At 43.8% G+C, this 24748-nt stretch overlaps 1 protein-coding gene across 2 annotated transcripts in view; it reads right to left on the minus strand.

Moving 5' to 3' along the window:
* The window catches only part of LOC118386644 (acyl-CoA:lysophosphatidylglycerol acyltransferase 1-like), a 79655-nt gene that overhangs the window by 21226 nt on the left and 33681 nt on the right, over positions 1-24748 (minus strand). For both annotated transcript variants that reach the window (XM_035774354.2, XM_035774355.2), the window contains exons 3-6: positions 24591-24709; positions 19304-19399; positions 14532-14817; positions 2916-3042 (exon numbers count right to left, since the gene is read on the minus strand). In XM_035774354.2, the coding sequence (XP_035630247.1) occupies positions 2916-3042; positions 14532-14817; positions 19304-19399; positions 24591-24709 (628 nt within the window). The remainder of the gene's footprint in view (positions 1-2915; positions 3043-14531; positions 14818-19303; positions 19400-24590; positions 24710-24748) is intronic.

Consider the following 24748-nt stretch of genomic DNA (forward strand, 5'->3'; position numbering starts at 1 on the left):
GCATCGGGAGAAAAGCTTCCACCGATGTTAATTTTTAAATGCATGACGATGCCAAAAGAAAAATTCCTGAGAGGAATTGTTGTGAAAGTCAACAAGAAAGGATGGATGACGGAAGGCCTAATGCATGAATGGCATACGGAGTGTTACGGCAAGCGACCGGGAGGATTCTTTCACAAGAACAAGGCATTGCTCGTGTTGGACAGCATGAGGGCCCACATAACAGATTCTGTGAAAGAAGCCATCAAGAGGACAAACTCAATTCCAGCTGTGATTCTTGGGGGCACAACAAAGTATTTGCAGCCACTGGACATTGCATTTAAGGTGGCGCTCCGTGTTCGGTGGGAGGCTTGGATGACAAGTGGGGAGAAATCCTTCACTAAAACGGGCCGCATGCGAAGAGCCACTTATGGTCAAGTCTGCCAGTGGGTCCTGACAGCGTGGAGCATTGTCAAAAAATCCACTATCATCAACGTGTTTTGAAAGGCTGGACTGCTGCGTAACGTTGAGGGCAGTTCAGCGGGGAATTTGCCTCTGGATGAAAGTGACGAGCGCAACAATGAAAACGATCCAACATCGGATGAAGCAATTCTGAGGCTATTCAACTCCGACACCGAAGGAGATGACTTCAGTGGTTTCAGTGCACAGGAGGAGGAAGATGACTTTCTTGGTAGGCTACTGTTTAATTTTTGTTACAAGCCGTGTTTCGTTAAAGCCTATTTATTTTTGTTACAAGCCATATTTCGTTAAAGCCTATTTATTTTTGTTACAGGCCGTGTTTAGTTTAAAGGCTGTGTAAAGTTAATTTGTTTCAATGTACCGGTAGGCACCTGCGGCCTATAGACATGTGCGGCTTATTTATGTACAAAATACATTTTTTAAATTTTTTTATCAGTTGGTGCGGTTTATATTCAGGTGCGCTTAATAGTCCAGCAATTACGGTAACTAGGCAAGTCAGTTAAGAACAAATTATTATTTACAATGACGGCCTAGGAACAGTGGGTTAACTGCCTTGTTCAGGGGCAGAACTGCATATTTTGACCTTGTCAGCTCTGGGATTCGATCTAGCATCCTTTCGGTTACTGGCCCAACACTCTAACCACTAGGCTACCTGCCGCCCTAATGGGGTGAAAAGGAGATTTGAGTGCCACATTCATGCAGTTAGGGTGGCTCCATACTTCCGACTGGACTGTGTCACGTGAAAATGCGTTACTATGGAGCAACAACATCTCCATGTCCCTTCTAAGCAAAATTAGCAGTAATTGCATTACAGTGGCACTCCAGGCTCCCTTTCACCTCTTTTATCATGTGAATTACTTCACAATAGCACAGCACACTTCAGTAGGTGGTGCAGGTATCCTCATTACATGGCACAAATGGGCTGTGTAGGTCCTCAAATGTCCTCTATTGTTCAAAATAGTAGAAGAGTATTTAATTTTTTATATTTTACTTTTAACCCCTTTTTCTCCCCAATTTCGTGGTATCCAATTGTTAGTAGTTACTGTCTTGTCTCATCGCTGCAACTCCCGTACGGACTCGGGAGAGGCGAAGGTCGAGAACCATGCACTGCTTCTTAACACAGCGCACATCCAACCCGGAAGCCAGCAGCACCAATGTTTCGGAGGATTCACCGTACACCTAGAGACCTGGTCAGCGTGCACTGCACCCGGCCCGCCACAGGAGTCGCTAGTGCGCGATGAGACAAGGATATCCCTGCCGGCCAAACCCTCCCTAACCCGGACGACACTGGGCCAATTGTGCGCCACCCCATGGGCCCCCCGGTCGCGGCCGGCTGCGACAGAGCCTGGGCTCGAACCCAGAGTCTCTGGTGGCACAGCTAGCACTATGATGCAGTGCCTTAGACCACTTGGGAGGCCCAGAAGAGTATTTTTAAAGAACTTACACGGAACCCAAACCGGCTGCGCGCGATCACGACACGCAGGTTAAAATATCAAAACAAACTCTGAACCAATGACATTAATTTGGGGACAGGTCGAAAAGCATTAAACATTTATGCCAATTTAACTAGTTAGCTTGCACTTGATAGCTAATTTGTCCCATTTAGCTAGCTTGCTGTTGCTAGCTAATTTGTCCTGGGATATAAACATTAGGTTGTTATTTTACCTGAAATGCACAAGGTCCTCTACTCTGACAATTAATCCACACATAAAACTGCCAACCGAATCGTTTATAGTCATCTCTCCTCCTTCCAGGCTTTTTCATCTTTGAACTTATATGGTGATTGGCATCAAAACTTTCATAGTATTACCACGACAACCGGCAACACAGTTCGTCTTTCAATCACCCACATGGGTATAACCAATGAGGAGATGGCACGTGGGTACCTGCTTCTATAAACCAATAAGGAGATGGGAGAGGCAGGACTTGCAGCACGATCTGCGTCAGAAATAGGAATGACTTCTATTTTAGCCCTTGGCAACGCAGACGCTCGTTGACGCGAGCGAGCATTGTGAGTGCAATAATTGAATAACATCATTCTAAATTTATTTTGCAACGCTCGCGCACGTGACTCATGCGGTGTCGTCAGGGTATCATAATCTTCTAGAATACAAGTCCTCTTTAATGAGAATGGCCAGAGAATGATAGGTCGAAACTGTTGAGGGAAGGACATACGGAACCTGCTGTACACAGCAGAGGCAGAGAGTGTTGGTGAGAGGCAACAGCAACCACCCTCTGTCTAATTAATCCATCATTACTAGATCTTAACAACAAGAGCCGTGGGATATCCTTATTCCATTTTCTATGAGAAAGAGTGCCAGACAAAGATATAGGTACCGCAACCTGGCCAAAACTAACCCAACCTCTGATACTCAACAAGTGAGAGGGTGAGAAGCGGAGAGAGAGCGAGACAGACAGAGCAAGAGAGAGGTGTCAGTGTAGTTAGGCTCAGTCCTTACCTGTAGTGTACGTGCGTGACTGTGGGAGGTCTGTAGCCAAAGATCCACGTCTGGATGTCCATGGGCCTGGCTTTGGAGTACGCTATGGTCACGTCCACCACCCACTGCAGGCCTTTGGGTTTACTACCTGCACAGACAGAGAGAGTTAAGACATGAATTAGATGGCATCATAGGCAGACAGTGAGGGAGAGATGTGGGCAGAGAGGGAGAGATGTGGGCAGAGAGGGAGAGATGTGGGCAGAGAGGGAGAGATGTGGGCAGAGAGGGAGAGATGTGGGCAGAGAGGGAGAGATGTGGGCAGAGAGGGAGAGATGTGGGCAGAGGGGGAGAGATGTGGGCAGAGAGGGAGAGATGTGGGCAGAGAGGGAGAGATGTGGGCAGAGAGGGAGAGATGTGGGCAGAGAGGGAGAGATGTGGGCAGAGAGGGAGAGATGTGGGCAGAGAGGGAGAGATGTGGGCAGAGGGGGAGAGATGTGGGCAGAGAGGGAGAGATGTGGGCAGAGGGGGAGAGATGTGGGCAGAGAGGGAGAGATGTGGGCAGAGAGGGAGAGATGTGGGCGCAGAGGGAGAGATGTGGGCAGGGAGAGAGAGAGAAAGCGGGATGAGAGATAGAAGGGAGAGAGAGAGAAAGTGTCTCTCTTTCGAACAAACTCACACGCACAGACAGCGCTGTAAGGGGTGTGTGTGTTTGTCAGAGAGGGATGTGTGTTCTCAGGGCTGTGACAGAGAGGACAAGTGAAGCTGAGGGCTTTCAAACCATCAGGCGAGGAACGTCTGGCACAGACATACAGGACGGGTTTGAAAACATTAATAGTGGTCAAATCCTTGATTCCTCCGTCCTCGTTTACTGAATTCCTTTTCATAGCCCGTTGGAAGGAAGGATCTATGGTCCCTCAGTCAGACCTCCTCCTCCAATGAGCTTTGAAATGAATTGAGGAAAGGACGGAGGAAGCAAGGATGAGGGCACAGCCACAGAGCCATTACTCCACTCCATCACTCCTGGGTTGCATCCCAAATGGTACTATTCCATATAGGCCCTGGTCAAAAGTAGTGCAGTATAAAGGGAATTAGGGTGCCATTTGAGACGCAGACCTGGTTTAGGAAGGCGTCACAGGGGCCTCTAATCTATGACATAAGGCTGCATTGGCCTACCAATATAGATGTGGCCTGTGTGAGTGAGTGTAATATGTGAGTGAGTGTAATATGTGAGTGAGTGTAAAATGTGAGTGAGTGAGTGTAAAATGTGAGTGAGTGAGTGAGTGAGTGAGAGAAGGATTGTGGATGGCTTGCTTAAGTGGCTGACTGGGTAGTGTTTGTGTGTGTGCGCTCGCGCATATGTGCGTTACCAGATGGCGAAGGCAGGAAAAAAAACTGAGGTGGAAAAAAAGATTGCCAGCTCACGCAGGTCTTTTAGAATGTAAATCACTTAAGAGCACTTGGACAACTGCCGTTTCAAAACGTTGCTAAGATTAACTCAGACAGAATTACACAAGACCAGAGTGCTGATGCTGGCCAACAGGTGGGTAATGTTGATGCTGGACAACAGAACACCTATCCTTGGGTAGGTAATATGTAGGTAATAGCTTGGCGCCAGCTCCGAAACAGGTGTGTTGCCAAGCTCTATCTACATCCATGTACACCAGCGACAAACAATACTGTAATGACAGCACAGCCACTCATTTGATAAGACATCAGAGTAGCCTGGCTGCTGTAAACAGTTATGGGGGGAGCATACACAGTGATCCCAAATGGCACCCTAATTCCAAATATATAGTGCACTACTTTGGACCAGGGATCGTGGGTAGTAGTGCACTATAGAGAGAATAGGGTACCATTTAAGATGCAGCCAGGGACAAATGTCTCCTTGGCAAAAAGGAAAGTCAGGCCACACTTTTAACCAATCAGGAGGTTCCTTGTTCATACCTTCTACTGAACCAGGAGTTTAATAGACACCTGTGATTGGCCACTGGCACACAGGAAAATCCCATATAAAGCTTACTAAAACCAGCCAGTAAGCATGCAAGTGACTTTTCCACTTAACCATATTACACGTTTGAATAATGGAACCAAACCACATTACACTCTTGAATAATGCAACAATTCCCAAGCATGTGCAGACAAAGGATTTACTTTCTCGTCTAGAGGCTACACATTACATTTTTGCTTCAAGAAAAAAAGCACACAGTTGCTAACAGCATGTCTTTAAGTATCACTAGCCTATCAAAGATGAATGATTAACCCTTCCATACGAATATAACAGTAGAACAGGCCTACCTTACAACACACCCGTCTTCATTTTTAGCAATATCATGCAAATCAGTTCATGTAGTAAAAGGAAATTGCAACTGAAAACGTGGGTATAAGTGAATTCATAAGTGAATTCATATCCACCAACCCCCCCTTTTCATGCCTCATGATTTGTCAACTCATGCACAATTAATCTGCACTTCAGTCTGATCAACTGTAGCCTTCTGATAACCACAGCCGCAAGAAGCCAATGCGCTCTGATCACATCTGGGCCTGGCTAGGGGAAATTAAGCAGTAACGTCATGCATCTATAGCGTAAGCTGTGTATTTGTAGCCTAAAATAGACCCATATATTTACGTTATTTTAAATAAATTATTGACTGGAATAATTAAATCACCACAATAGTGATGACACTGTATGAGAATATATATATGTTTTATTACAGATACAAAGGCCTTGCATAAACATAAAGCTAGCTCAGCCTGGTTAGTTATATTGTCCATCTGCAGTCGTCTCTGTCTGTAGCTAGGTTTCCATCCAATTGGCGACAGATTTTCATGCGAATATCCCAAAAATCTGCATAAACACAATATTCGCATTATCCCAGCAGAGGTGTGTTTCCATTCAACTGACTTGTTGCAGATAAAAGGCGTTGTGTGATGACATAGTGAACATAAACATACCTTTTGCAGGTAAATTCCCATGTACGAAAAAAAATAAAAGAAGTTTCCATCATGTATTTATTTAAACTTTATTTAAGTAGGCAAGTCAGTTTAAGAACAAATTCTTATTTACAATGACGCCCTAACAAAAGGCAAAAGGCCTCCAGCCGGGACGGGGGCTTGGGATAAAAACTAAATAAAAATACTATATAAATATAGGACAAAAACACACATCACAACAAGAGAGACAACACTACAAAAATAGAGACCTAAGACAAAAACATAGCAAGGCAGCAACACGTGACAACACAGCATGGTAGCAACACAACATAACAACATGGTAGCAGCACACAACATGGTACAAACATTATTGGGCATAGTCAACAGCACAAACGGTCAAGAAGGTAAAGACAACAATACATCACACAAGCCGCTACAACGGTCAGTAAAAGAGTGTCCATGATTGAGTCTTTGAATGAAGAGATTGAGATAACTGTCCACTTTGTGTGTTTGTTGCAGCTCGTTCCAGTCGCTAGCTGCAACGAACTGAAAAGAGGAGTCGACCCAGGGATGTTTATGATTTTTTTAAAAATTTAACCAGGGAGGCCAGTTGAGAACAAGTTCTCATTTACAACTGCGACCTGGCCAAGATAAAGCAAAGCTGTGTGACAAAAACAACAGAGTTACACATGGAATAAACAAACTTACAGTCAATAACACAATAGAAAAATCAATCTGTGTACAAATGAAGCAAGGAGGTAAGGCAATACATCGGCCAATAGTGGCGAAGTAACTACAATTTAGCAATTTACCCTGGAAGGATATATGTGCAGATGAGGATGTGCAAGTAGAAATACTGGTGTGCAAAATAGAAGAAAAACAATATGGGGATGAGGTAGGTAGTTGGTTGGATGGGCTATTTACAGATTGGCTGTGTACAGCTGCAGTGATCGGTGAGCTGCTCTGACAGCTGACGCTTAAAGTTCGTGAGGGAGATATGAGTCTCCAGCTTCAGTGATTTTTGCAATTCGTTCCAGTCATTGGCAGCAGAGAACTGGAAGGAAAGGCGGCCAAAGGAGGAGTTGGCTTTGGGGATGACCAGTTAAAATATACCTGCTGGAGCGCGTGCTACGGGTGGGTGCTGCTACAGTGACCAGTGAGATGAGAAAAGGCAGAGCTTTAGCAAGCAAAGGCTTACAGATGACCTGGAGCCAGTGGGTTTGGTGACGAATATTTTAACATTTAACATTTAAGTCGCCAACGAGAGCATACAGGTCACAGTGGTGGGTAGTATATGGGGCTTTGGTGACAGCACGGATGGCACTGTGATAGACTGCATCCAATTTGTTGAGTAGTGTGTTGGGAGGCTATTTTGTAAATGACAACGACAAAGTCAAGGATCGGTAGTATAGTCAGTTTTACGAGGGTATGTTTCAAAAGCATTATCATTTATACTGTAGAAGTGTTGGGCTGAATGAGACAAGTCTGTTTACACTGCCCTGCCTTGGAGGGGGGCAGCGGTTGTGCCAGTGTTGTGCACAAACTCCGGAGGTAGCACTCCAGACAGGAGATTTCTGCAACTCTACATTACAATAATGTCTCTTGAGTATCGGTACCTCTGAGAATAGCCCCTAAGCCAACAGCGAGATGCTCGTCCGCTTGCTTGTCACGGTTCTGGGTTCAAACAGTCTCTGTGCTGTTGTGGGTGACAGTATTTACCCCAGGTGACGTTGTGGAGCCGATACACAGCCGTGATGGTGCTGCGCTCACATTCACATCAGATCCCATTTCCTCCGAGAGGCCCATTGTCTGCTGTGTGATGCAGATGGCTGAGGCTCTAGGTACGGTCAGAAAGAGAGAGAGCGCTGTGCCTGTGTGTGGAATCACCATTTTGGGTAGCTATTTGTAGTTATTGCGTTGCGTACTATGATTAGGCTTTAAAAGGAAAGATTTACCCATTTCTAATGTTATCGTTTTTTTGCATCTCTGAGCGATGTTCTATCGATTCCCGGGGTCATTTCATGTTTATCTGAGCAATTCAGCCGGTATGACGTAGCATTACAATAAAGCCACTCTCACTATACTGGAAGTTAATAGGAATACAACTTTCAGATACCGAAAACAAACATCAAGCATACATGTCAGATTGCAATTCTGGCTAATGTCAGGTTGTCTTCTCTCGAATGAGTCATTGATCATATTTGTGTGATATTCCTACCTTGAGAAATGTAGCTCAGTTGGTAGAGCATGGCACTTGTAACACCCAGGGTAGTGGGTTTGATTCTTGGGACCACCCATAAGTAGAATGTATGTACACATGAATAAGTGTCTGCTAATTGGCATATTATATTATAAATGTGTCATTTAACAGAGGGTCCCCCACACTTCTCCTATATGTCTGTCTCTTCAGTCCAGGGTGCGTTGCATGGCCGTTGTGAATGTCAGACTCCACTTTGTGAGACAAATCGATCTGCAGGTGTAACATGGTGAGATTGTAGACTCCTAAACTGATAGTTAGCTGTAAAATTGCCTAAACAAACTGCACTAACTACTTCACCTGGTGATATTGGACTTGAGTATTATTGTGTGGAGCTATGCTTGCTACCAAGTTAACTTCCTTGCACATGGAGCATTGCATTGTGGGTTTTGTAGTTGACTTGTGCTGAAACAGATGATTTCCACATGTTGCTACCAACCTTATGACAAAATGAAAAATGAATTCACAAAAAATATTGTTCACACATTTTCCATTAATCATCAAGCCCCATCATTACATTTCCCAATTCTTAAATTACATGATTTTTTATTGGAAAACAAATTCACCTAGGAAGACTTGCAAGTTCTATGCAAGGTATTTTCTACATGTATGAACGCTTTCCAACAGACCTGGATGTATTGGATAGCTCAGCTGTAAGCACAGAGTTATTGCAGGACACAGGAGTTAGCAACCCCCATGGTGGCTAGATCCCTTAGCCACGCACTCAATACTGTTGGCCTCAACACGGTCTTACAATTACGAGAAAGGCAACAGGACTAATTTAAAATGGATTTTGAGCTAAAGCCAGGGAATTCCAAAGTGCATGTGCACGTGAGTGATGGTGTGTGCGTGCGCCTGTCTGTCTGTGTGTGTGGGGGCTCCTGCCTGTGTGTGGGTATGTGCAGTCTGCCACTGTGTGCAGTCTTTGTTTCCCAAACTCAGTGGGCTATTAGGCGAGGCTTATTGATTGGCTAGGGGGCTGGTTGTCAGCAGTGGACAGGAGGGGCAGAGCTCAATTAAGGCCAGTCCTGATGGATGGATTGATGGAAGAAAAAAATGAGGTTAAGGAGAAAATGAAGGGGAAAATAAAGGTTTCATTTTCAGAGCATTTTTTTAATTGTGGAGATGTAATCCTAGTCAGTCAGTTTATTTAGGCTTGGTCCCAAGACGGGGAAATTACTCTACTGTAGATCGCCGCTGGGGTTCCAGGGGACCTCTGTTGTAATTTCCGTCTCCTTCGTACGTGTTAGACACTGTGTTTGTGTTTGTGTGTCCCACCCCTCCTCCATCCAGCCCACCATCCCCATTTAAAACAGTATTCTCAGAGGGCAACACAACAGAGAAGTGATGATTTTATGGTTTGAGGTTTTGAAAGAGTGTTCTCTCAACAGGCAACCAGCCCAATATAAAACTCACATTTGAGCAAGATCTGCACTACACATTCTATTTATAGGATGAGTGCCACAAAATTCACAGGAACACTATGGTAGTTTGAAAGAATAACTCAGTGGTCTGCCAGACTTACCCTGACTACAGCACCAAATATTTATTAAAGAAGCTACCAGTGACAATTGTGAGTTTTGGGAGTCAGACATGTGGTTCACTGACAGTGAGGAGGTATATTGACTACAGCTCAGCATTCAACACCATAGTGGCCTCAAAGCTCATCACTAAGCTAAGGACTCTGGGACACTAAACACCTCCCTCTTCAACTGGATCCTGGACTTCCCAATGGGCCGCCCCCAGGTGGTAAGGGTAAGCAACAACACATCTGCCACACTGAGGAGCCCCTCAGGGGTGCATGCTTTGTCCCCTCCTGTACTCCCTGTCCACCCACGACTGCGTGGCCAAGCACAACTCCAACACCATCATTAAGTTTGCTGACGACACTGATCACCGACAACGATGAGACGGCCTATGGGGAGGAGGTCAGAGAACTGGCAGTGTGGTGTCAGGACAACAACCTCTCCCTTAAAGTGAGCAAGACAAAGGAATCTTGGACTACAGGAAAAGGGGGGGTAAAACACGCCCCCATTCACATCGACGGGGCTGTAATGGAGCGGGTCGAGAGTTTCAAGTTCCTTGGTGTCAAAATACAAAAGGCACTAGCACATCTGAGCAATCTTTTTTGCAGGTGCATGGTAACAGTTGAACAAGATGAAGGAAAAAGGAAACCGCACACTGCTCGATAGCATCACTGATCTTTAATAAGCTTACGCATCGGCCTCACGGCCTTCGTCAGAGCTTTTGTGAGTTAAAAAAAAAATTGCACCCTTATGTAGACCTAGCCCCAACCACATCTGTTCCACGCATCGAAAGGGGTTGGAGGCGAAGGAAAAACATAAGCGTATTCAAATATACAGTGCCTTGCGAAAGTATTCGGCCCCCTTGAACTTTGCAACCTTTTGCCACATTTCAGGCTTCAAACATAAAGATATAAAACTGTATTTTTTTGTGAAGAATCAACAACAAGTGGGACACAATCATGAAGTGGAACGACATTTATTTATCAAACTTTTTTAACAAATCAAAAACTGAAAAATTGGGCGTGCAAAATTATTCAGCCCCCCTTAAGTCAATACTTTGTATCGCCACCTTTTGCTGCGATTACAGCTGTAAGTCGCTTGGGGTATGTCTCTATCAGTTTTGCACATCGAGAGACTGACATTTTTTTCCATTCCTCCTTGCAAAACAGCTCGAGCTCAGTGAGGTTGGATGGAGAGCATTTGTGAACAGCAGTTTTCAGTTCTTTCCACAGATTCTCGATTGGATTCAGGTCTGGACTTTGACTTGGCCATTCTAACACCTGGATATGTTTATTTTTGAACCATTCCATTGTAGATTTTGCTTTATGTTTTGGATCATTGTCTTGTTGGAAGACAAATCTCCGTCCCAGTCTCAGGTCTTTTGCAGACTCCATCAGGTTTTCTTCCAGAATGGCCCTGTATTTGGCTCCATCCATCTTCCCATCAATTTTAACCATCTTCCCTGTCCCTGCTGAAGAAAAGCAGGCCCAAACCATGATGCTGCCACCACCATGTTTGACAGTGGGGATGATGTGTTCAGGGTGATGAGCTGTTCAGGGTGATGAGCTGTGTTGCTTTTACACCAAACATAATGTTTTGCATTGTTGCCAAAAAGTTCCATTTTGGTTTCATCTGACCAGAGCACCTTCTTCCACATGTTTGGTGTGTCTCCCAGGTGGCTTGTGGCAAACTTTAAACAACACTTTTTATGGATATCTTTAAGAAATGGCTTTCTTCTTGCCACTCTTCCATAAAGGCCAGATTTTTGCAATATACGACTGATTGTTGTCCTATGGACAGAGTCTCCCACCTCAGCTGTAGATCTCTGCAGTTCATCCAGAGTGATCATGGGCCTTTTGGCTGCATCTCTGATCAGTCTTCTCCTTGTATGAGCTGAAAGTTTAGAGGGACAGCCAGGTCTTGGTAGATTTGCAGTGGTCTGATACTCCTTCCATTTCAATATTATCGCTTGCACAGTGCTCCTTGGGATGTTTAAAGCTTGGGAAATCTTTTTGTATCCAAATCCGGCTTTAAACTTCTTCACGACAGTATCTCGGACCTGCCTGGTGTGTTCCTTGTTCTTCACGATGCTCTCTGCGCTTTTAACGGACCTCTGAGACTATCACAGTGCAGGTGCATTTATACGGAGACTTGATTACACACAGGTGGATTGTATTTATCATCATTAGTCATTTAGGTCAACATTGGATCATTCAGAGATCCTCACTGAACTTCTGGAGAGAGTTTGCTGCACTGAAAGTAAAGGGGCTGAATAATTTTGCACGCCCAATTTTTCAGTTTTTGATTTGTTAAAAAAGTTTGAAATATCCATTAAATGTCATTCCACTTCATGATTGTGTCCCATTTGTTGTTGATTCTTCACAAATAGATACAGTTTTATATCTTTATGTTTGAAGCCTGAAATGTGGCAAAAGGTCGCAAAGTTCAAGGGGGCCGAATAATTTCGCAAGGCACTGTAACAATATGCATTTCATAAATAGTCAAATAGTGTGTAAATAAGACATATTAAACACATTTGTAAAACCACAATGAGGACATAGCAAGTTTTCATTAATCATTGGGTACATCGTACGAAAAACAGAGTAATCTTAAATAGGGACATAATTCATGCTCAAATTTACAACATACAACATAATTTCATCATTACCTCCTTTAGGAAATAATGTATGGAGGGTGAAAATCCAAAAACATCATCTTTTACTCAGAGTATTATTGATATTACCTCCCCTGTCTGATATCTTAACTTTCTCTATGCCACAAAATCTAAAAAGGTAGAAATGTCATGCTTCAGGTCTTTGAAATGTACTGCGACTGGATAATCCCTGTCGTTTCTCCTGATTGAACTTTAATGTTCACGGATTCTCTGTTTGAGAGGACGCAAGGTTTTACATACATAGCACAGCCCTCATGGACATTTAATATTGTAAATAACACGTAATAATGTCATTTATTTGGAACCGTTTTCCTGTGTGTGGCTGGCAGAAATATTCACACTTCATCATATTGTTGCACTGTGCGCATCCTCTGCATTTATAGCTACCATTTGGAAGAGGGCAATAAAAGAGCCTGGCTGGTTGTCTTTAGTGGCTGGCAGTTGGCATGAACCAATTTATCGCGTAAATTGCGACCTCTCCTATACACAATAAGTGGTGGATTTTTAAATTCAGACGGTAAAAGCTGGGTCCCGGTGATAAAATATGCCAGTGTTTCTTGATCGCGTCTCCCACTTTTCGCGAGTTCAAAGTATGTGGTTGTGAACAGTACAGAGTGTTCTTTAGCTTTAGCAGGTCCTTTATGTAGCAGTTCATCTCGTGTTTTTCTCAATGTCAAATTAATTAAGAGCTTCATCCACACATTGTGGCGAATAGGCTCTTAGAAACCTAATGCGCATCTCCGATGCTTTTTCTAGATAATCCTCTGTGGAGTGGCATATACGGCTCAGTCTGAAAAACTGGCTTCTTGGAAGTCCTCTTTTTAATGGCTCACGATGGATGCTGTCCAGTTCCTTGGTGTCCACATCACCAATGAACTATCCATGGTCCAAACAGACCAAGACAGTCGTGAACAGTGCACGACAATACCTTTTCCCCCCTCAGGAGACTGAAAAGATTTGGCATGGGGTCCCCAGTTTGACAGATGCACCATCGAGAGCATCCTGACCCGGTTGCATCACCGCCTGGTATGGCAACAGCTCAGCATCTGACCATATGGCTCTAGAGGGTAGTGCGTACGGCCCAGTACATCACTAGACTCAAGGTTCCTTATATCTAGGACCTATATACTAGGCGGTGTCAGAGGAAGGCACAAACAGGCTCCAAAAGGCTCCTAGGTCGAAAACGCTTCTACCCCCAAGCCATAAGATTGCTGAACAATTAATCAAATGGCCACCCGGGCTATTTCCCACCCCCTGTTTTTACACTGCTGCTACTCACTGTTTATTATCTATGCATAGTCATTTTACGCCTATCTACATGCACAAATGAACTCGACTAACCTGTACCCCCGCACACTGACTCAGTACAGGTCCCCCTATTGTTATTTTATTGTGTCACTTTTTATTTTATCTAGTAAATATTTGTTTTACTCTATTTCTTGAACTGCATTGTTGGTTAAGGGCTTGTAAGCATTTCACGGTAAGGTCTACTTACACCTGTTGTGTTCGCTGCATGTGACAAATACAATTTGATTTTAATTGAAAAGGGTACTTAACTTAGGTCTACTTGGAAAAAACTTTCATTAGTCTCCTGTGCCAAAATTGCCTGTCAGTACCCATAATCCCCCGCCCTCTCCCCAATTTGTAAAGTATGGAGCTAGAGGTGTTGCACTCTGGGAAGCACATGTATGAGTACTGAGTTGGGAAGGTCAAGAGCAGGAAGTGACTCATGGTGATGCGTCCTGATAACACTTTTTCCAGGAATCGTGAGGCTTTACCTGGAATCAGGTAAAATAACGTTAAAAGTTGGGGTCAATTCCAATTGAAGTCAATCAATTCAGAGAGTAAACTGAAATTCCAATTCAATAATTGAAAAAAGGGCACTTGTTTTATATGACTTCTCAAAAACCTGAAAGCAAGAAGCTATTTATATCAAAATAATAGTTTTATACATTTTAAATCACTTCCTGAATCGACCGAACCCCAACCCTGATTTAAACAAAGGAGACCTTTGCTTGGTGAGCCCTGGAGGCTGACCTGGTCCTAGATTACTATAATAGGTGAAGGGATAGACCGGTACAGACAGAAGTGACTGGCTGCAGGGGGAGTGTAACCACAGGATTAGAGGGGAGGAGGTGAAGACAGGTTGCAGGTGTGTCACAGCCCACTAAGACCTCAGGTGATGACCGGAGATTTCGAGGCAGAGTAAGGTGAAACGGAAGAACGTGGTGTGTGTGTTCGTCACCCACCTGACTGGCTACGGTGCACTGTGCTGGCCTCTGTCCCCAGGCAGCCGTTCTCCTGCTGCGGCCCCAGGGTCTTCAGGATCACCTGAGTGGCACCCAGCCGCGGCAGCGTCACATGCGTCAGGTGAGGAAGCGAGTTCTTCTTGGCGAATGCCTGGCTGGTTTCCCGCCGCTTGCGCAAGAAGCCGCCTTCTGGGAAGAGCACGATCCACTTTCTGTCACGGCTGTGATAGTACCGGTCGAGGTGGTCCTTTAGGTAGATCAGCTGCTTGTCCCGGTACGCTTTACCCTGCGGGTTAAACAGGGAAACACAGAACAGGGGTGGCATGAGGACGCTATCAGGGATGTTTAGATGTAAAGGCTTTGCACACAAAAGATATCGCAAAAGCTTAGTTTTCCATTTGTTTTATTCTTCCTTACTGAATTGGGGTAGCGTTCACAGAGGGAAAACATGTAAAAGCGTATAACAAGGAAAAATGAAAATCTTTATTTCTTATTAGCCAAGTCCAGATAGTCACCCCCTCCCCGTTTTAGTCTGTTTTCTTCCGCGCGGTGCCTAATTAACACAACCCAGTTTAGCTTTAGCATAGAGAGGATACAATACAGTATTGGTGTGACACACAGCCAAGCTCCACTGAAATGAATAGACAGTGAAGTTCATATTAGCTATGGTAACATTAGCAGTAATAGCCTTAGCATTAGCAGTATGAGCATTGCGAAAATTGACAGAGAGGGTTTTTGGATTGATTTCCAATTAGGCCAGGTTCAGAAGCACTTTAAAAGGCATCAACACACTGAGGCTGGATTGATGTGCCGGTATTGGGTTTCTGAATTTGTGAGATTAGTACATGTGGTATGTTATACAATACATCACACAAGTATTGGGACAGTAACACGTGTTGTTGTTTTGGCTCTTTACTCCAGAACTTTGGATTTGAAATGATACAATGACTATAAGAATAAAGTGCAGACTGTCTGCTTTAATTTGAGGGTATTTTCATTCATATCGGGTGAACCGCTTAGAAATTACAGCACTTTTTGTACATAGACCTCCCATTTTAGGGGACCAAATGTATTGAGACAAATTCACTTATATGTGTATTATAATAGTAAAAAGTTTAGTATTTGGTTCCATTTTGCAAGCACGCAATGATTACATCATGAATACGGATAGTCTTAAATTAATCGTGAATAACGATGAGTGAGAAAGTTAGACGCACAAATAGCATACCCCCAAGACAGGGGACGTTAGAATTGTTTTGGGGAGGGGTATTATATTTATGCCTCCAACTTTCTCACGTATCATTATTCACAATTAATTCAGGGTTATCTGTAATCATGGTAGCATCCACATTAATGTAGAAGTGTTTAGAAACATTCTATTCTTATTTACAATAAAAGCGACTCCAAAATGACAATACATTATTTACCATTCATTTCTATTGGGCACAAAATAAGCTGAAACACAACCGAAATAAACAGCAAATGCATCCAACAAATTTGTAGACTCACAAGCTTGTTGTAGTCATTGCGTGCTATGAATATGGGACCAAATACTTAACTTAATACACACAACCGAAAAAGGTTGCTGGATTGAATCCCCGGGCTGACAAAGTCATTCTGCCTCTGAACAAGGCAGTTACCCCACTGTTCCCCGGTAGGCCATCATTGTAAATAAGAATTTGTTCTTAACTGACTTGCCTAGTTAAATAAAATGTTCAAATTAAAAATAAAATAAATAAATAGGAGGACTGTGCTGTAATTTCTATACGGTTCACCCGATATGGATGAAAATACACTCAAATTAAATCTGAGAGTCTGCACTTTAACCTTGTAAAATATGTATCATTTCAAATCCAAAAGTGCTGGAGTACAGTTCCAAAACAAAATAATTTGCACTATCCCAATGCTTTTGGACCTCATTTTAGCCTACAGCACGTTGTTATTTGAAGTGTCGGTATGTCTCAATTTAAACATCTAAACTAATTCCACTACCATAAAACATACTTTTGGACAGCTGAAGCAAGCAGAAAATGTTTCTTCAGGACATTGACCTTTCCTCCAGTTTGTGTTGGCATGTGCCATCTTGTTTGTATGATTGCATGCAAGTCAGTCTAAGTAAAGAGCATGGTACTTGACAAACTGCGCAGTAACAAAACATTCTAATTCACTGGCTATCATGTTGTGTGTTATGTTATTTACATTTCATCATTCATGCAAGTGCCATGTCGAGTAAATAGCATAGTACTTGCAGTATGATTAAGCATTAAGGCCCGAGGGGGTATGATATATGGCAAATATACCACGGCTAAGGGCTATTCTTGGACGGTGGCTGGATACAGCCCTTAGCAGTGGTATATTGCCATACACCCCCCTTTCTTCAAGTGCAGTCGCAAAAACCATCAAGCACTATGATGAAACTGGCTCTCATGAGGGCTGCCACAGGAAAGGAAGACCCAGAGTTACCTCTGCTACAGAGTTAGAGTCACCAGCCTCAGAAATCGGCAATTAACTGCACCTCAGATTACAGTCCAAATAAATGATTCACAGAGTTCAAGTAACATCTCAACATCAACTGTTCAGAGGAGACTGAGTGAATCAGGTCTTCATGGTCAAATTGCTGCAAAGAAACCCCTACTAAAGGACACCAATAAGAAGAGACTTGCTTGTGCCAAGAAACACGATCAATGGATATTAAAATCGGTGGAAATCTGTCCTCTAGAATGGGAGTCCAAATTTGAGATTTTTGGTTCCAACCACGGTGTCTTTGTGAGATGCAGAGTAGTTGAACAGATGATCTCCGCAAGTGTGGTTCCCTCTGCAAGTGTAGTTCCCACCGCGAAGTATGGAGGTGGTGGTGTGATGGTGTGGGGGTACTTTGCTGCTGACACTTTGTGATTTATTTAGAATTCAAGGCACACTTAACCAGCATGGCTAACACAGCATTCTGCAGCGATACGTCATCCCATCTGGTTTGCGCTTAGTGGGACAATAATTTGTCTTTCAACATGACAATGCCCCAAAACACACCTTCAGGCTGTGGAAGGGCTATTTGGCCAAGAAGGAGAGTGATGGAGTGCTGCATCAGATGACTTGGCCTCCACAATCACCAAACCTCTACCCAATTGAGATGGTTTGGGATGAGTTGAACCACATAGTGAAGGAAAAGCAGCCAACAAGTGCTCAGCACATGTGGGAACTCCTTCAAGAATTTTGGAAAAGCATTCCAGGTGACTACCTCATGAATTTGGTTGAACGCTGAGAGTGTGCAAAGCCGTCGTCAAGGCAAAGGGTGGCTACTTTGAAGAAACGAAAATATATTTGGATATGTTTAACACTTTTTTGGTTACTACATGATTTCATGTGTTATTTCATAGTTTTGATGTCTTCACTATTATTCTACAATCTAGTAAAGAGTTAAAATAAAGAAAAACCCATGAATGAGGTGTCCCCAAACTTTGATTTGAATAGAACTGCTAGGCCAGCAAGCAACTGAATCAGCTGCCAGTCACCCGTCCGTCTGCCTGCCTCTCTCTGTCTGTCACCCAGGCAGAGAGCATCTCTGTTCCATTCTCTTCCAGCTGCTCCCACACTGCAGGCAGGGTCACTTCGGGCCAGCGGCTGGACTACTGTACCATAACACTGCTCTACTGTGCTGTCCACTGGGCCTGCCTGGCTGTGTCCCTGTTCGAGGAGGAGGCTGTAGCCACTTCCTGCCTGCTGCCGAGCTGATATACTGCTCAGCTGGAGTGCATGTTAAATGAGTGGCTGTGTGTGTGGATGTAATAAAATGCTAACTCGTGGGGCTTGCAATGTCACCATTTCATTACACAAATATACACATTGGTGAAAATATAAAACTATAGTGAACAAAATGACTGGGCAGGGGCGCAACCATGGGTGGAGCCAGGCCCACCCACTGGGGACCCAAGGCCCAGCCAATCAAAATTAGTTTTCCCCACAAAGGGGCTTTAATACAGACAGAAATACTCCTCAGTTTCATCAGCTATCCGGGTGGCTCGTCTCAGACGATCCCGCAGGTGTAGAAGCCAGATGTGGAGGTCCTGGGATGGCATGGTCTGCGGTTGTGAGACCATTTGGATGTACTGCCAAATTCTCTAAAATGACGTTGGAGGCGGCTTATGGTAGAGAAATTAACAAAATTATCTGGCAACAGCTCTGGTGGACATTCCTGCAGTCAGCATGCCAATTGCATGATTCCTCAAAACTTCAGACATCTGTGGCATTGTGTTGTGACAAAACTGCACATTTTAGAGTGACCTTTTATTGTCCCCAGCATGAAGTGCACCTGTGTAATGGTCATGCTGTTTAATCAGCTTTTTGATATACTACACCTGTCAGGTTGAAGGAGTATCTTGGCAAAGGAGAAATGCTCACTAACAGGGATGTAAACAATTGTGCCCAAATTTGGACAGAAATAAGCTTTATGTGCGCATAGAACATTTGAGATCTTATTTCAGCTCATGAAACATGGGACCAAGACTTTACATGTTGCGTTTATATTTTTGTTAAGCATATATTTTAAGTTATTTTCTGATTTCACTGAACAGATCGAGACGATGACAGTGTGTCAAAGTGCAGTTGGCCAAATTCAAACCTATGCCAACGGCGTATGTGTGCCAGAGGCTGCGGCATGACCACTAAACCAGTCAGACCACATCAAAATATCCTATCACAAAAACAGTTGTGATGAGATAGTTGTCAGCCGAGTAAAAGCCTCCTAGATAGAGGTCTCTTGAGTGTGTCTGTCTCACCTGTCTGATGAAGAAGTCCCCGTGGATGAGAGACACCAGGCCAAAGTTGGTGTACTTGAACACGTGGTCCATTAACCACATCATCTTCCTCACCACCTAAAGGAGAGAACATTAAAGACTGGTCATACAGACACAATCTATAGGCAGGCACACACGTACGCTGAGACTATGAAGTCATAGTTCTGCAGTCTGCACACATGCTCAGTCTACTGTATGTAGCCATCATGGTCTGCACACACAGTCTATATAGCCATAGGTATATGTAGGCAGGCAGGCACAGACAATTTACATAACTCTAAGTCCCAGTGAGAAGCTTTGGCCCCTTGTGGCATTTTCGCCACTTCCTTCTTTATGCACTAAGAGCATAACTAGGCTGAGAATGCAGTTGATGAGGTGGATCATGTTTGTGCACCACAGCTCAACTAGCCCCCCGCTCACCACCACCTCCTGGCAGCACCAGTAGAAAAAACCCTTAACCCTCCAAACCAAGAGCTCATCCCTGGGATGGCAGGGGGCTGCGTGTGGGGTTGGCAGTCCTGCTCCACCAAGGAATGTCCTGGAGGGAGGACAGGACAGGAGCACCGGCCCCTTCCCCAGTGGCTCTAACCACCAGAGGGGGTGATGGGTAGGGCAGTTGTGTGAAGTTATACAGTATGACTGTCGCTTAGGCTGCAGAAACCACAGCCATTTCTAGGCTCCTCTATCACACGGTTTTCTTTTCTTCTTTTTTTTTTTAGCCTTGGTCACAAACTGTAGCCAACTCTTCTCTTAGTGTCATGTTTTACATAGCAATGAACAAAACACAGAGAGGAGTTGGCTAAAAACACAAACTGGACCAGGATGGAAGTTCATAGAAACAAAGGGGAAAAACGACTCAATCATTCACTGTTGATATAGCAGCCTATCAACTGACAAACCTCGCAGACAAGGAGATGAACAGGTATAAACATGTGTCTTTTATACCATTCCATCCAAATGTCCCTGTCAATATTAATTCACTGCTCGTCAAAACTGCTCGTCAAATCAGGAGTTGTCCTCCCTCTGTAAGCCAGGTCAAAGCCACAACCATCCTGGTCACAGTTCCACCCCTGAAGCATGAAGAGACAGACCGTATTTGCACAGTATGGTAGCAGCCTGACAGCAGTGCTGCCAGAGAAATAGGCGTGGGCCAGATAAATAGTAATTGGATTAAGTAAACCTATCGATTGGTCTTTTGTAGCTGAGCCAAGGCCGTGACGATGTTTGGTCCTGATTGTGTTCACAGTGTAGTGTACGTCCCAAATGGCACTCTATTCCCTTTACAGTGCATTACTTTTAAAGAGGGCCCATAGGGCTCTGGTCAAAAGTAGTGCTCTATAGGAAATAGGGTGCCATTTGGGACACAACCAGTGAGTTTGGGACGCAATCATTGGCTGAGGGAGTAGGGCCTCACATCTCATCACAAGACAGGCCAATCATTTCAGGTTAAACGGGAGGGAGGCTGAGAATCCGATACCTGCTGGCTAGCCAGAGTACAGTATTGTGTCAGCTGCTGGCCCAGAAACTTCACTAGATGGATACTGAAAGCGTGTTACCTAAAGTAAAAGGTTTTATGAATGGTGTCAACACAAAATACGCCTTCGACGGTTATATTGGACTGGAAAGAATGTAAAGTACTGCATGTGGGCCGTGAATGCTGTTTGACTAACAATACATTACTTTTTCAACACTCGATTTGCAAAACTCTTGAAACACCTCCAATTAGTAAAATGTGACATTCTCAAGACAAACACTGGATTTTAACATCAGGCTGAGGCGTTTAGTCATTGTCTCGCTCCTTTTATCCGATCTATCGTTGACTTTGACCCAGGAGAACTGTCATTTTGGACAAATATGAAAGAGGAAAATGACGATATCTTATCTTTGGCAAACCTACCTTCCAGAAAGACAACCATCTCTGGAGCACTCCACCAATCAGGCCTTTATGGTAGAATGGCCAGACGAAGCCACTCCTCAGTAAAAGGCACAAGACAGCCCGCTTGGAGACTATCAGACCAAGAGAAGCAAGATTGAACTCCTTGACCTGAATGCCAAGAGTCACGGCTGGAGGAAACCTGACACCATCCCTACGGTGAAGCATGATGGTGGCAGCATCATGCTGTGGGGATGTTTTTCAGCAGCAGGGACTGGGAGACCAGTCAGGATTCAGGCAAGATGAACAGAGCAAAGTACAGAGAGATCCTTAATGAAAACCTACTCCAGAACACTCAGGACGTCAGACCGAGGCGAAGGCTCACCTTCCAACAGGACAACGACCCTATGTACACAGCCAAGACAATGCAGGAGTGGCTTCGGGACAAGTCTCGAAATGTCCATTTATTTATTTGTTGTTACTTTTACCCCATTTCACAGTCTCCAATTGGTAGTTACAGTCTTGTCTCATCGCTGCAAATCCCCTACGGACTCGTGAGAGTTGAAGGTCGAGAGCCATGCGTCCTCCGAAACACAACCCAACCAAGCCGCACAGCTTCTTGACACAATGGCCACTTAACCTCGAAGCCAGCCGCGCCAATGTGTCAGAGGAAACACTGTGCACCCGGAGACCGTGTCAGCGTGCACTGCACCCAGCCTGCCACAGGAGTCGCTAGTGCGTGATGGGATAAGGACATCCCTGCAGGCCAAACCCTCCCCTAACCCGGACAGTGCTGGGCCAATTGTGTGCCGCTCCATGGGTTTCCCGGTCGTGGCCGGCTGCGACAGAATCTGGACTCGAATCCAGAATGTGTCAAGCTTGTGCCAAGCTTGTGGCGCAATACCCAAGATAACTTGAGGATGTTATCGCTGCCAAAAGTGCTTCAACAAAGTACTGAGTAAAGGGTCTAAATACCTATGTAAGTGTGATATTTTTTAATTCTTTATAAATAGCAAAAATGTCTAAAAACCTGTTTTTGCTTTGTCATTATGAGGTATTGTATGTATATTGTTTTTTCTTCTTCATCAATTTAACTTCTTTGGGACAGGGTGGCAGTATTGAGTAGCTTGGATAAAAAGGTGCCCAGAGTAAACCACCTGCTACTCAGTCCTAAAAGCTAGAATATGCATATAATTAGTACATTTGGATAGAAAACACACTAAAGTCTCTAAAACTGTTTGAATGATGTCTGAGTAGAACAGAACTCATATGGCAGGCAAAAACCTGAGAAATTTGAGGTTTGTAGTTTTTCAACTCTTTGCCTATCGAATATACAGTGTCTATGGGGTCATATCGCACTTCCCAAGGCTTCCACTAGATGTTAACAGTCTGTGAAGGAGGGGGGATGGGAGCTGAATGAGTTTGGGGTCTGCCAGAGTGCCATGAGCTGACTCACGCGCATCCACGTGAGAGTTAGCTTGCGTTCCATTGCATTTCTGAAGACAAAGGAATTCTTCCGTTGGAAGATTATTGAAGATTTGTGATAAAACCTCCTAAAGTACTCAGATTATTGCATGGTGTGCATTTTCGGTAAAAACCTTTTTGAAATCTGACACAGAGGTTGCATTAAGGAGAAGTGGATCTAAAATTCCATGCATAACACTTGTATCTTGCCCTTCTTTGGACACTGTGTTAATTAACAAACCTCCAGACGAGCTTCAATGCCATACAACTCTCCTTCCGTGGCCTCCAACTGCTCTTAAATGCAAGTAAAACTAAATGCATGCTCATCAACCGATCGCCTCCCGCACCTGTCCGCCCGTCCAGCATTACTCCTCTGGACGGTTCTGACTTAGAATATCTGGACAACTACAAATACCTAGGTGTCTGGTTAGACTGTAAAATCTTCTTCCAGACTCACATTAAGCATCTCCAATCCAAAATTAAATCTAGAATCGCCAAACCCACTGGCTCCAGGTCATCTATAAGTCTTTGCTAGGTAAAGCCTCGCTTAGGGCTTATCTCAGCTCACTGGTCACCATTAGTTATCTTGTTGGTATTATTCCCAACCTTCAGCTCCATTCCCACCTGTAGCCATATATTTTTCAACTGCGCTGTTTCACAAAAGTTCTCCTTTCTAGATCACCCAGTAGAGCTATCTGCAGAGTTTGCTCTAGGTAAATGTTGCAATTCTTCAGCCATTCCTGGACCTAACCAAAAACAAGCTACATATGGACAGTACCAAAATAAATTATCTAATGATTCTGTCTGTTTGCAGCAAGATCTGCAGAGCTGGAATGGGACAGACAGACACACAGACAGACCATTCTATTGGTTGCAATAATTTTGTATAAATAGTTTAAGTTTTGAATCCAGCGTCGATTTGTGTAAGAGTTCCTAAACCATGTGCCAATTTCCTCTTCCTGTTTTGCGGTAATGCTGCAATTAGTGGGTTGTAATTTTGGGAAGAGCAGAAATTTCCATTTATTTTTGTTAGCTGCATGTGTGACAACTCCACCAGTCCTATTTATGAAATAATTTATAAAAGATTATATATTTTTTTCCAAAAAAGTATTTATGTTTTTATCTATTAGTATTTTTGAGTTTAACCACTATTTGTTGTATTATTTGCTCTGGTTTATTTTGGTTTATTTTTCTTTTAAAAATAGCGACATTTGGGAGATTATTTCATTTCTAATAAGACAATTACATTGATGGAAGCTACACCCTAAAAAAAAAAAATCCAGATAGTGTGCAGATACTAGATAGTCAGTTGGTCCTGCAGCTATAATGGCAAGCTAGTCATTTCAGAAACATCATTCATCTGATACTCAAAGTCAGTGGCTCAGCATACCTTCATTGAAGACATAGGCTGAGAGAACATAACTGCTTTAATAAACATTCCAACCCACACACAACCATCAGTTCCCCTTGAGCAGGATATTAAACATGATATCACACCCAGACCATGAAACTAGAAATCCCCAGACACCCAATCACATTTCAGATCTTAATCAAGTGCCCGAGTGGGTTGAATGAGTTCAATTCATTTCAGTACCAGTCAATTCAAGACATTTTGTTTAATTTGTTTCAAGATTATTTTAAAGAAATAGGCCTACCCCTTAAATTAAATTTGTTCCTCCCTGAATTCACTTGAATTGATTTGTAGTCTAGGACAGGGGTTTTCAAACCTCTCCTCGGGGACCCCTAGCCATGTATTTGAACTATTTTAGAGCTAGAACGCCTGATTGAATATAATTATCAAATAATTATCAAGCCCTTGATAAGGTCAAATCAGTGAGCTAGTTCAGGGCTACAATAAATTGGAGAAGATGTTTAAAAAACAACAACACTGTTCTAGGAGGCTACATTGCCAACTTTGGAGGAGTCTCTTACCGTGCCCTTGTCCTGCAAGCACATCATGAGGGTGCACACGTCCCCTGTGGCTTGGTGGTTGACGATGACCATGGCTTCCTCTTCAGAAAGGGGCCTTACGTCGTCGCCCCATTCCATCACTGGACAAGACAACACAAGTGGAGTTAGTGGACACATTC

This window comes from Oncorhynchus keta, chromosome 8 (genome assembly GCF_023373465.1).
Source record: "Oncorhynchus keta strain PuntledgeMale-10-30-2019 chromosome 8, Oket_V2, whole genome shotgun sequence".
Taxonomy (NCBI): domain Eukaryota; kingdom Metazoa; phylum Chordata; class Actinopteri; order Salmoniformes; family Salmonidae; genus Oncorhynchus; species Oncorhynchus keta.